The sequence below is a fragment of the Mesoplodon mirus genome, assembly GCF_964341445.2.
Source record: "Mesoplodon mirus genome assembly, chromosome: 11".
Taxonomy (NCBI): domain Eukaryota; kingdom Metazoa; phylum Chordata; class Mammalia; order Artiodactyla; family Ziphiidae; genus Mesoplodon; species Mesoplodon mirus.
Genome location: NC_138987.1, coordinates 26,356,244 through 26,369,465, shown reverse-complemented (window position 1 = coordinate 26,369,465; position 13,222 = coordinate 26,356,244). Strand labels below are relative to the sequence as shown.

The following is a 13,222-nucleotide window of genomic DNA, read 5'->3' as shown; positions in this document are numbered from 1 at the left end:
GTTAACTGAAGTTCCTGACTGCTAAATGCATCACATTAAAGCTCTGGGGCAGAAAGAGGAAAATGAAGCTAGTGAGGAAAAACACAATTAAATCCCCATGACTGAATCAAAACACAGTGACTGAAAGAGAACAATAAGCAATAATACAAATAATGGGTAATATTTTAATGAATTATTGACTATCTTTACTATATAGAATGACTTGTCTTTTCCCTACCATCTTTAAGAATTTGATAATTATTTGCTAAATAAATTATATCTTTAAAAATTAAATGTGATTAAAGGTACTACATGAAATGTATCAAAAATGATTCTGATATATTTTAAAATGAGAAATGTAACACTAGGATTCTGGACTGGATAATTTCAGCTAGACTTAACATTCTATAAATGCATAGTATTTAGTCCAATAAATATAATGCAGGTGTGTACTAAAAAGTTGTTATGTAATAAAACTGAAATACAGAATTTTAAACATTTGAACAACAGGGTACTAACTAATTTATGTAACCTGAAACTCCTAATTTAAGATGTTTTTCAGGTGAAAGTACAGTAGGTATTTTATGGTGGCACCTACTGGCAAAGTGTAGAAATGCAGCCATACTATAGCTAAGATGGTCTGATGAAAAGCTGGCAGCAGAGAGGTAAGTGTGATTTGGATTCCTCCCCTGTCTCTCTATTCCCCACCATTCCTTGGACTCAAAGATTATTGTGATTCCCTACCACCACCACCACCCTATTATAAGACAATTAGTACAAACTTACACTCAGCTACAAGGGTTAAATACATTTTTATCTCTGAGTTTTAAGGTTGAGGGACAGAGGCCAGGGTGAGATACAATCAGGAGGTAGAGAGTATAGAATTTGTACACCATACTGAGGTTTCTGGATTTTTATCCTGTACCTAATATGGAATTATTGAAGGGTTTTAATTATGGCGGTAACATCTGCTGTTTTGAAAAGACCACTGGCAGCAGTGAGGACAACAGGATGGGGCAACTCAAGACTGGAGGCAGAATGAACAACTTGGAGATAAGTAAAAAAAGTCCAGGCAAGAAAGGATGAAAGTCTGAAAACAGACTTTCCATAAAAAAATGGAAATAAGATAGTAGCTATAGGAATACAGATAAAGAATATCAAAAATGTTAAGTAAGAAGAATTGATGGATCTTAGTGAATGAAGGGACAGAGAAAGGGAGAATGGACTTGAGGACATGGGGAGGGGGAAGGGTAAGCTGGGACAAAGTGAGAGAGTGGCATGGACATATATACACTACCAAATGTAAAACAGATAGCTAGTGGGAAGCAGCTGCATAGCACAGGGAGATCAGTTCAGTGCTTTGCGACAACCTAGAGAGGTGGGATACGGAGGATGGGAGGGAGGTTCAAGAGGGAGGGGATATGGGGACATAGGTATGCATATGGCTGATTCATTTTGTTGTACAACAGAAACTAACACAGCACCATGAAGCAATTATACTCCAATAAAGATGTACTAAAATAATAATAATAATAAAAAGATACGTTCCAAATTTCTGCTTGGGCAGCTGGAGGCAGAAAGGCTTCATCAAGCTGGGTACTTTGGGAGGAGGTACCCATCAAGCAGGTACGCAGGGAAAGATGAAGATTTAGTTTAGGAGATGTTAAGTTTTGAGTTTCATTTGATGTAACAACCTTAGGTACATAAAGATATATTTTGGAAACTCAGGCAAGAGTTTGGATTTCACTGAAATATGGATTTAGAATTTGCATATATGCAGTCAGAGAGGTAAGTAGAAAATAAGAAAACAAAATCTCAGAAGTTATGGGGAAAAGAGCTCTAAAAGAGAAAATGATCAAACTTCAGGACTCAAAAGAGACCAGAGGCTACGCCAACTAGAATATCATAAATGATCTTTCGCAGAACAGCTTCAGTAGAGTGGAAAAGTGAATAAGTGTGAGTCAGTTGAACACAGACAAGTAAATTAGTATTGAGTGCCTACTCTGTGCCAGAAACTGTGCTGGGCTAGGGAATATTAGTGAAGAAAATCAATAAAGCCCTCATAGAGTTTACAGCCTCATGAGACATATTCAAGATTTTTTTTTTTTTTTTTTGCGGTACGCGGGCCTCTCACTGCTGTGGCCTCTCCTGTTGCGGAGCACAGGCTCCGGACGCGCAGGCTCAGCGGCCATGGCTCACAAGCCTAGCCGCTCCACGGCATGTGGGATCTTCCCGGACCGGGGCACGAACCCGTGTCCCCTGCATCGGCAGGCGGACTCTCAACCACTGCGCCACCAGGGAAGCCCTCAAGATATTTTAAATCATTAGAAATTGGTAAGTGGAATAAAAGTATTTTTTCAAGAATTTGAGCTATAAAAGGAAGGAACTGACAAAAACAGAAGATGATTTGTTTTTTCTTATAATCTTTATAGACTGTGGCTAAAGGACTAGTAGAAGTTGAAATTATGAGACAAAATGAATAACCAATGAAACATTGTCCTAATAGGTTACCCATACTATAGGAAATATCCTCCCTTCTCCCCATCTGGACTTCATTTCACCACCATTCTCCATGTCTGGTTAACTCCTTCAAGTTCATCCTTAAGCTCAACTGTTAACAAACATCCAGGTAAACACTCCTGACACTCTTATCCCCGGCTCCCACAAACTAGGTCAATTGTCCCTTCCTCTGTACATCTTTCCATTATTACATAAATAGAATACATGTTGTAAGTTTTTGATAACTTTACTATTTATAATCATGAAATGCATATATACTTAACATATGCAAAAATCACCTTACAGAAGAAAATAGAGATTGCTCAGATGGACTATTTAAACACCCACTTCTTCAGTATAGTCTCTAGAACACAGAGTAATTGCTCATTATGACCAAACAGGATATTCAAAATAGATGGCTGCTAAATTGAAGAACTGAAGTGTACCCTAGGTGCCTCTAAAACGTACTTCTACCCTTTTGTACAAAAGTGTATGTATGGATGTACTTTTACTCTGTTAACTTACCTCAACTAGAAATTCCTCCAAAAAGGAATGTAATTATAACAAATTACATTGGATTGAATATGTGCACTTATATCTGCTCCCTCCTAAAGTGCCACTAAAGTGACAAAAAGGAAAATGTTTTAAATCCATAAAGAAAAACAGAATGGGAGAGGAGACAAGAGTCGAGAGCAGAGACTTATCATGAAAGTACAGAAAGACAAAGAGCAGATGGAAAGGTGATAACTGACTACCCAGAACACAGAAAGCTACAACATAAGTTAACTGCTAAAAGATACACCAATAAGAAGTAATCTCAGAAACTGAAGGCAATACTGAAGGCTATGGTGAAGGTGTCATTGCAAATAAGAAAGCTGGTTGACAGTCTATGTGAGGAACACTTAGACCCCTGAATCTCCTCTCTTATTCTGAGCAATCAGGCTAGCGCACTTCTGTCACCTCAGCATAGAAAGCAGGATTACTCTGAAGAAACTACGCCAAAGAGGCTCCAGGCCTATAGATACCAATGACTGAAAACAGAGGGACTGAGCAAAAGTCTACATATTGAACTGGGAGGCTCAGCATCAACCTACCCTCCCTCAAATCCCAGAATATTGCTAGCCAGACTTACTGCTTTCAGAAAGAGACTAAAGGATGCCATTATGGAAATTTGGGGGTAAGTTCCAAAGAAAAGACCTGCAATTATTCACATTTGGAGAATTCCCAATAAAAGAGCCAAGTGGCTACTATGCTATAATGAAGTCCACTGTATAGAGCTGCTAATTAGCTTTATAGGGTCTCATTCCTAAATATGAAACAACAGTCCAGAATCACCCTACATTTTAGGAACACCTTTAATATGAAAGAGGGCAACAGAAACAAAAAGAAAAACATTCAACTAGATAAAACAAAGACTATCCAGGAAGCAGATAAAAAATGATCATATAAATTAAATAACCTTGGAGAAATAAATGAAGCATAAGATCACATACAATCAAATGTGAGAATAATGATATTTATCTCCCATTTACTTTTTCTCAGAAAGCTACTTGAGCAAAATAAGGGGTTTAACCAATTAAAAATAAAGTCATGGAATCCTGAAAATAAGGCAGAGGCAAAGAAAATTCACAAGGTGATGAAGCTTCATGGCTGACACTCTGAAACAGGTCTAGCAAGCAAAAGTATACAGACTGAGTGAAGAAGATAGATGACTCTCCAGAAGGAATGTCTTCAAGGGCACAAATCAGAACTGATAGATGACCTAATAAAAAAGAAGAAACTGTATACTTTCATTGGCAAACTTGATAAAGAATTGATAATAAATATATAAGAAGCAAAGCAAGAGAAAAAAGTAGATAATCATTGACTCTAGAAAAAACCAAAAATGTATACAAGAAAGAAAGTATAACAGTATATAATATAGCTTAGCTGTAGGCAATAATTACAGAGTTATAATAATGTAAACTCTAAAATATGATTTAACTTGATACTGTTGTATAACTATATTAGAAGGAGAGAAGAAGAGAAGTGTGTGTATGTGTCTGTGTGTGTGGTAGGAGGGGGAGAGGAAAAGAGGAGTATTGGGAGGTTGGTGAGTGGGTGGCAAATCCTCATCTTCCATGGTAGGAAGTTAATAAATAATGCCTAAAATTGAAACTCAAAATTAGCTGCATAGACCAACAAGGGCTTAATATCCAAGATACAGACAGCTCATATAACTCAGTATCAAAAAACAAATCAACCAATCAAAAATTGGCCAGAAGACCTGAATAGACATTTTTCCAAACAAGACATACAGATGGCTAACAGGCACATGAAAAGATGCTCAACATCGCTAATTATTAGAGAAATGCAAATCAAAACCACAATAAGGTATCACCGCACACCTGTCAGAATGGCTATCATCAAAAAGTCTACAAATAACAAGTGTTGGAGAGGATGTGGAGATAAGGGAATCTCAAACACTGTTGCTGGGAATGTAAACTGGTACGGCCACCATGGAAGGCAGTATGGAGGTTCCTTAAAAAACTAAAAATAGAACTACCATATGATCTGGCAATTCTACTCCTGGGTATATATCTGGCAAAAATGAAAACACTAATTCGGAAAGATATATGCACCCCAATATTCAGAGAAGCACTATTTACAATAGCCAAGACATGGAAGCAACCCTAGTGCTTAATCCAACAGGTAAGAATGAAATATTGCCATTTGCAACAATGTGGGTAGACATAGAGAATATTATGCTTAGTGAAGTAAGTCAGACGGAGAAAGACAAATACTAAATGATATCACTCATATGCGGAATCTAAAAAAATAAAGACAAATAAACATATATACAAAACAGAAACAGACTCACAGACACAGAAAACTAGTTTATGGTTACCAAAGGGGAGAGGGGGGAGGGATAAATTAGGAGTACAGGATTAATAGATACAAACTACTATGCATAAAATAGATAAGCAACAAGGATTTACTGTATAGCACAGGAAATTATACCCAATATCTTATAATAACCTATAATGGAATATAAACTGCAAAAATACTCAATCACTATGCTGTATACCTGAAACTAACATGATATTATAAATCAACTATAGTTCAATAAAAATTTTTAAAATAGCTGCATAAAAATTTCATTTAAATGAGGTAAATACAGAAATAAACACACAAAAAAATATTAAAAGTTAATTCCTCTGAGGATTGTATTACTGTAAGTCTATAGTACCATTTGACTTCAACAAAATATATCTATTTTGCTTTGCCAAAAATATAGTATTCTTTAAAATTAATTATATGCTATCTCAGAAGAAATGGCTGGCCAATATATTATTTAGAAATTCAGATGTCACTGATATTGACTATAAGTCATATTCAAACCCTTTTCCGAATTCACTTTGTTGTAATAGATATCCATATAAGAAGACAGAAGGAAACAATTCAGAATAAAATCCTGAAAAAAATTCTTCTTGGAATCTTAAAATGGAAAGACGTTTCATAGAATAAGATAAAGCAATTAAGAGAATGGGTTCCTGGGTCAGAAGTGAATTCAGATCCCAACTCTGCTACTTAATAACAATGTGACTAAGGTAAGTTACACCAGTGCTTCAGTTTCTTCCTCTCTAAACTGAGTATTTATCTAGCAACTACAATGTAAGGTGTTTTTAATGATCAAATGATAATCCCCATAAAGAGTTCAGTATAATGTCTGATACATAGTAAGTGTTCAATAAATACCAGCTATTTTTATTAGTACTACGCTATGGCATACCCACCAAACTGACAATGATCTCCCATGACTGCTAGCATATACAACCCACTTCTGCCCCCCACAAATTAATCTAAAATTAACTCACCATAAAATTTATACCAATTTATACCAATATTATAAATAAGGGTCTATCTGATTAAAAACACCTCTTAATTCCACTATCATTTAAAAACAAATTCCAGATGAATCAAAAATTTATGCATAAGAAAATGAAAAAAAAACCTAGCAGAAAACAGAATATAAAATTCATCATATTTTTATCAATTTCCTGACTCATTCTTGGTATGACTTTCCTTTACTGCTAAATAAAAAGTTTAAAGAAATTATCTATTCAGTCATTTCCAATCCTCAAAAATCTATTTCTTCCAGAAAAAAAATGAATGGTAAGCCCTCTTCTCTAGTCAAATTTAATTTGAACATGCCATTTGTCTTTGGCAAAAATTTTAGAATCACAGATAAGCAGAAATTTAGGGAGAAAGGTCATGTGATTATAATTTATTAATCTATGTATTTTATTAATTGAATTATAGTTGATTAACAATGTCATGTTAGTTTCTGGTGTACAGTAAAGTGATTCTTTTCCATTATAGTTTATCACAGGATATTGAATATAGTTCCCTGTGCTATATAGTAGGACATTGTTCTTTACCTACTTTATATATAGTAGTTTGTATCTGCTAACCCCAAACTCCTAATTTATCCCTCCCTCATCTAGATATTTTGTTTCTTCTTCCTAGTTTAGTCTGATGCTTGGTCATTTCAATAGCTCTTAATTTTTAATCTACCTCTGATTCTGTGAAGTTTTAAAGACAGACTAATAACACACGTTTGTCATACCTTGGATTTGGTATTTCTCCAAGAATTTCATCTAATTTGTCAATGAAATTAATAAAATTAGACAATCCTTTTATATGTGTCCTTAAAGGATCAGATGGTGATGGTGCATATCCTTTCCCTCCAAGCTCTATTGTTCTAATAAATGATGTAGCCACCTATGAATTAAAACAAATAATTTGGTTATGTTTAATGATTTAAAGTTAAGTGTTTAACTTTAGTAAGTTAAAACTACACCTTATTTTATGAAGCTAGGCACATTTACATATTTCTAGGTACACAGGCAAAGAGAAGCACTTTTTACAACTCATGCCACATTTTCATTCAGAAGCAAATAATCAAAGAAACAACTGTCATGTAGAATTCATGCCAGCAAGAGTGATGGCAACACAGGTGGAGACTAAGACTGAGGAGCCAAGTTAGGGACAAATTAAGGGTGTAAGAATATGTTCATAAGAGTATATCATTGTTGGGAATTCCCTGGCGGTCCAGTGGTCAGGACTCTGCACTGCCACTGCAGGGGGCTCCGGTTCGATCCCTGGTCGAGGTACTACGATCCCGCAAGCCACACAGCATGGCCATAAAAAAAAGAGTATAACACTGTCTATAAAGAATTAGACAGTGGTATTCTATAAAAAATAAATATATTCTTAAATAGACTGACTACTGGCTACTGGAATTGTTATATGGAACAAAGGGATTTTTCTGTGTCAATTGTGTTGATTTATTCAAAGTTGAACAATTAATTCAACTCTTCTAAGCCTTAACTTCTTTATTTGTAAAATAAAGATTTAGACTAGATAATCACTAAGCCCCATCTAGCTTTCACATTTTAGGATCATTTGATCATGTGTAGCTCAAAAGGTCTTGCCTTTACAATGATAAAAATACATATATAATAAGATGGCTATACATTAGGCCATCTCCATCAAAGACAAAATGTTCTAAAGCTGTATTTTCCAAAGCATATCCTAAGAAAGGAAAAATATATGAAATTTAAATAATCTGGGGAAAGTTCCATAGTTAAATAACTTAGGAAACGACAGGTTAAATAACAAGGTTAACTTAAGCAGATTTCTTTATGGTAGGACTTCTTGGAAGAAGTATACATGCGTTACATATATCCAGTAAGAGTATACACGATTTCCAACTTTTTGCCCTTGGAAACATTTATTCAAAGAGCATTGAACAGGAACTTCTGCCTCTGGAAATAATTTATTCAAGGAGAATCTAACAGGGCTAGCACTCCGCAGAACACATGTAGGGAAACACAGCTTTAGAGAAATTCTCCCTTATGAACTATATATATAGTAAAATATATAGTAAAAAACAAAACTACCATGGATTTTCAAATACATGACATAGAACACATATTCACAATTTAAAAGTTGCTCTATCATAGTTACAAGAATTCTATATTAAGGTACATGGATCCACTGTTCAGAGAGTCTTTAAAATAAATATTGAAAATGTAACATGTCCATACCAAAAAGATAGACATCTGTTTCTCTCGAGCAGCATGTTTCAAATCAGTGAAGGCTTCTCTTCCAAGCCCTCTATCAGGAATATTGAGAATATGAGCCAGAGCCAAGTCGTTCTTTGAATTCACCAGCAGGTTTAAATATGAGTAGATAATTTTCTTTGCTAGTAACTGTACCTGTACAATAAAATATTTTCTTTATTGAAGATTTCTAAATTCATAAATAATCTTTTTATTTATTTATTTTTTATTGAAGTATACGTGATTTACAATGCTGTGCCAATCTCTGCTGTGCAGCAAAGTGACTCAGTTATACACACATAGACATTCTTTCATATTCTTTTCCATTATGGTTTATCAGAGGATATTGAATATAGTTCCCCATGCTATACAGTAGGACCTGTTGTTTATCGATTCTAAATGTAATAGTTTGCATCTACCAACCCCAAACTCCCAGTCCATCCCTCTCCCTCCCCCCCGACCCTTGGCAACCACAAGTCTGTTCTCTATATCTATGAGTCAGTTTTTGTTTTGTAGATAAACTTATTTGTGCCATATTTTAGATTTCACATATAAGTGATATCATATGGTATTTGTCTTTCTCTTTCTGACTTACTTCACTTAGTATGATAATCTCTAGTTGCATCCATGTTGCTGCAAATGGCATTATTTCATTATTTTTTATGGTTGAGTAGTATTCCATTGTATACATGTACCACATCTTTATCCATTCACCTGTCGATGGACATTTAGGTTGTTTCCATATTCTGGCTATTGTGAACAGTGCTGCTATGAATATAGGGGTGCATGTATCTTTCTGAACTATAGTTTTGTCTAGGTATATTCCCAGGAGTGGGACTGCTGGATCATATGGTAACTCTATTTTCAGCTTTCTGAGGAGCCTCCACACTGTTTTCCATAGGGGCTGTACCAACTTACATTCCCACCAACAGTGTTGTAGGGTTCCCTTTTCTCCACACCCTCTCCAGCATTTGTTATTTGTAGACTTTTAAATGATGCCCATTCTGACCAGTGTGAGGTGGTACCTCATTGGAGTTGGGTTTTTTTTAACATCTTTATTGGAGTATAATTGCTTTACAATGGTGTGTTAGTTTCTGCTTTATAACGAAGTGAATCAGCTATACATATATCCCCATACCTCTTCCCTCTTGCATCTCCCTCCCTCCCACCCTCCTTATCCCACCCCTCTAGGTGGTCAGAAAGCACAGAGCTGATCTCCCTGTGCTATGCGGCTGCTTCCCACTAGCTATCGATTTTACATTTGGTAGTATATATAAGTCCATGCCACTCTCTCACTTCATGCCAGCTTACCCTTCCCCCTCCCCGTGTCTTCAAGTCCATTCTCTAGTAGGTCTGCGTCTTTATTCCTGTCCTGCCCCTAGGTTCTTCAGAACCCTTTTTTTTTTTTTTTTAGATTCCATATATATGTGTTAGCATACGGTATTAGTTTTGCTCTTTCTGACTTACTTCACTCTGTATGACAGACTCTAGGTCCATCCACCACACTACAAATAACTCAATTTTGTTTCTTTTTATGGTGAGTAATATTCCATTGTATATATGTGCCACATCTTCTTTATCCATTCATCTGTCAGTGGACACTTAGGTTGCTTCCATGTCCTGGCTATTGTAAATAGAGCTGCAATGAACATTGTGGTACATGACTCTTTTGGAATTATGGTTTTCTCAGGGTATATGCCCAGTAGTGGGATTGCTGGGTCATATGGTAGTTCTATTTTTAGTTTTTTAAGGAACCTCCATACTGTTCTCCATAGTGGCTATATCAATTTACATTCCCACCAACAGTGCAAGAGGGTTCCCTTTTCTCCACACCCTCTCCAGCATTTATTGTTTGTAGATTTTTTGATGATGGCCATTCTGACTGGTATGAGGTGATCCCTCATTGTAGTTTTGATTTGCGTTTCTCTAATAATTTAGTGATGTTGGGCATCTTTTCAAGGGCCTACTGGCCATCTGTAGATCTTCTTTGGAGAAATGTCTAGTAAGCTCTTTTGCCCATTTTTCGATTGGGTTGTTTATTTTTTTGTTGGTCAGTTGTATGAGCTGTTTATGTATTTTGGAGATTAAACCTTTGCCTGTTGTATCATTTGTAAATATTTTCTCCCATTCCAAGAATCTTTTTTTAATACACAGTAAAAATACTTATGATCATTCAATGACAGTATCTCACTCAGCTCTTTGGGAAAAGAGAATTGCCATATAAACCAAAAGTTTGGGTTGAACAATGAACATATCCTGGCTCATGAAACCAACTTGCCACCAATGAGAATCTATAAGTAAATAACAACTATCATAATTGTTGGAAAATGTCTCTTAGAAAATGATATAAAAGATACAGCTGCATTTCTGATGAGACCAGATCTCAGTTCCCTACATACATTTGTCACTAAATAATCACCAACAATGAAGCTCCCTGAAGTGTAGGGCACGGGCCAACTGGCACTATTTGGTCCTATACCCATGTCTCTCTACAGGGCAAGATATAAGGGCTGAAGTTAAATTGTTAAATTTCTGAAGAATTACTAGATACTGACTTTCACAATACCAAATAACCAACTAAGTATTAAAATAAAGAGATTCAACCAAATGTTAGCAAATCATAGCAAGTAGTTGATGTTGACATTAACTGGCCTAAAACAGAGTTATAGACTGTTCAAACACAAGATAAGTAACATTTGTGAGAACTTGATAGGGGCAACAGTTCTTTCATATATACGGCACTTGTCCTTCACAGTCAAGTGATAAACCAGGGTATTCAATGATCTTTTTCTTAAAATTAGCTAACTATAGCTTTTCAAGGCCTTGCAACTTCTAGTATTACAAAAGTAATACTGTGAACTCCCACAGGTAACAACTACAAAATATTAGGTAAAAATTTTAAAACATAACTATGTAAAGACACTGGAAAGCATCCAAAAAGCAGACACAAGCTGGAGGAGAATTTAATGTTAGAAGAACTGCAACAAGAAGGGTAAGAATTGCAAGTTTGTGGTTATTCAAGGTCCTACAACTTCCAGTAATGGGGGAGATGCAACTTATCATGTGAACCCCTTAAATAACAAACATTAAATATTAAATAAAAAATTTTAAATAGTGTTTAAAGACACTGGAAAGTGTCCAAAAAATAGAGGCTGGAGGAACATTTAGTTTTAAAAGAACTGCAATAAGAAGGGTATGAATTAAGTTTGTGGTTTACTGGCCCAAGTTTCATGACTATAGAAGTGACTAAAGGTGCCAGAGATTAGAATTCAGAGCTGGGAAAACAGCTAGAAATTTAAAGGAGGAATTCCTGGAAACAACTGAGAGCATAAATAGCCAAAACCCCTAGCTGACAGCAAAACTATGCAAGCATGGGGAAGATTCCAGGGGGTCTATCAAAAACACAGACAGAAAACAGAAAGAAATATATTAGAAAGATTGAGCTATAAAGAATCAGAGCTATGCGTCTGAAGGTTTGCTAAACTGAGTGCACTCTACAACTGTGTATAGTTTAAGTGGCAGAAAACTGAAGCTGAACAGGCTTGAAATGTTAAGTATACAAAGCCAAAACCTGTCAGAACAACTGGAAAATTCATGAAAATCCCTAGGAAAAAGGAATCCACAAAAATAAGCTCCATATCTCCCCCAAATGCTTGGCTGACTGCCAAATTTGGCAGGCAGAGGGAAGGCTTACAAAAGCCAAGCTAAAGAAAACAGCAAAGGGAAACTATAAGAACAGATATCCAATGCATACCACCAAGGAAACAAACTATGAAGTTGGAATCTAGGCAAGTTACCTGCCTACTAGAAATAAAAACCAATGTTCCTCAGAAGAACATGAGAAAAAACTGGAGTTGCTATAAAATATTACCTGAAATGTCTGGGTTTCATCCAAAAATTACTAGACAGCCAAAGAAAAAAGACTGTGGCCCCTTCTTAGAATAAAAAGCAGTCAATAGAAAATGTCACCAAGTGGACGACATGTTAGATTTATCAGACAGAGAACATCAAAGCATCTGCTATAAATACAGTCAAAGAACTAAACTAAAATGTGTTCAATGAATTAAAGGAAACTATGTTATCAGTGACTTAATAGAAGAATGAGAACTGAAAAGTGGACACTCTAAAGAGAAAATTCTAGAGATAAAAAGTACAATAACTGAAACAAAATTTGCTTGGTGTGCTCAACAGCAACTTGAAGAAAGTGAAAGAAACTATCAGTGCACATATAGATATATCAATAGAAATTACCAAATCTGAAAAACAAAAGAGAAAAAAAAAAAAGAAGAAGGAACCAAAGAAATCTGCAGGTCAATTTAAACAAGTCCAACATACATGTAATTGAAATCCCTGCAAAGGAGTGAAAAAACCAGAAAAAATATTTGCTGAAATTATGGCAAAAAGCATCCCAAATTTGGTGGAAAACATCAATTTATAGATCCAAGAAGTTACTCAAATAGGAAAACACAAAGAAAACCACTCCTTTACACTTAAACTCTGACATCCAAAGATAAAAAATCTTAAGAGCAGCCAGAGCAAAATGACACATTACATACACAGGAACAATAGTAAGGTTAATAGAACATCAAAAATTAAGTATGTAAGCCAGAAGACATTGAAACAACATATTATATGTG

General features: G+C 35.5%; 1 protein-coding gene across 4 annotated transcripts in view; it reads right to left on the bottom strand.

The window, feature by feature from the left end:
* Nucleotides 1–13,222, bottom strand: part of PARPBP (PARP1 binding protein) — a 72,355-nt gene that overhangs the window by 23,037 nt on the left and 36,096 nt on the right. For 3 of the 4 annotated variants that reach the window (XM_082634626.1, XM_082634624.1, XM_082634625.1), the window contains 2 exons: nucleotides 8,571–8,741; nucleotides 7,088–7,242 (listed from right to left, as the gene is read on the bottom strand). In XM_082634626.1, the coding sequence (XP_082490752.1) occupies nucleotides 7,088–7,242; nucleotides 8,571–8,741 (326 nt within the window). Of the gene's footprint in view, nucleotides 1–4,146; nucleotides 4,241–7,087; nucleotides 7,243–8,570; nucleotides 8,742–13,222 lie in introns of those variants that run through there. The other variant, XM_082634627.1, reaches the window with a different exon arrangement.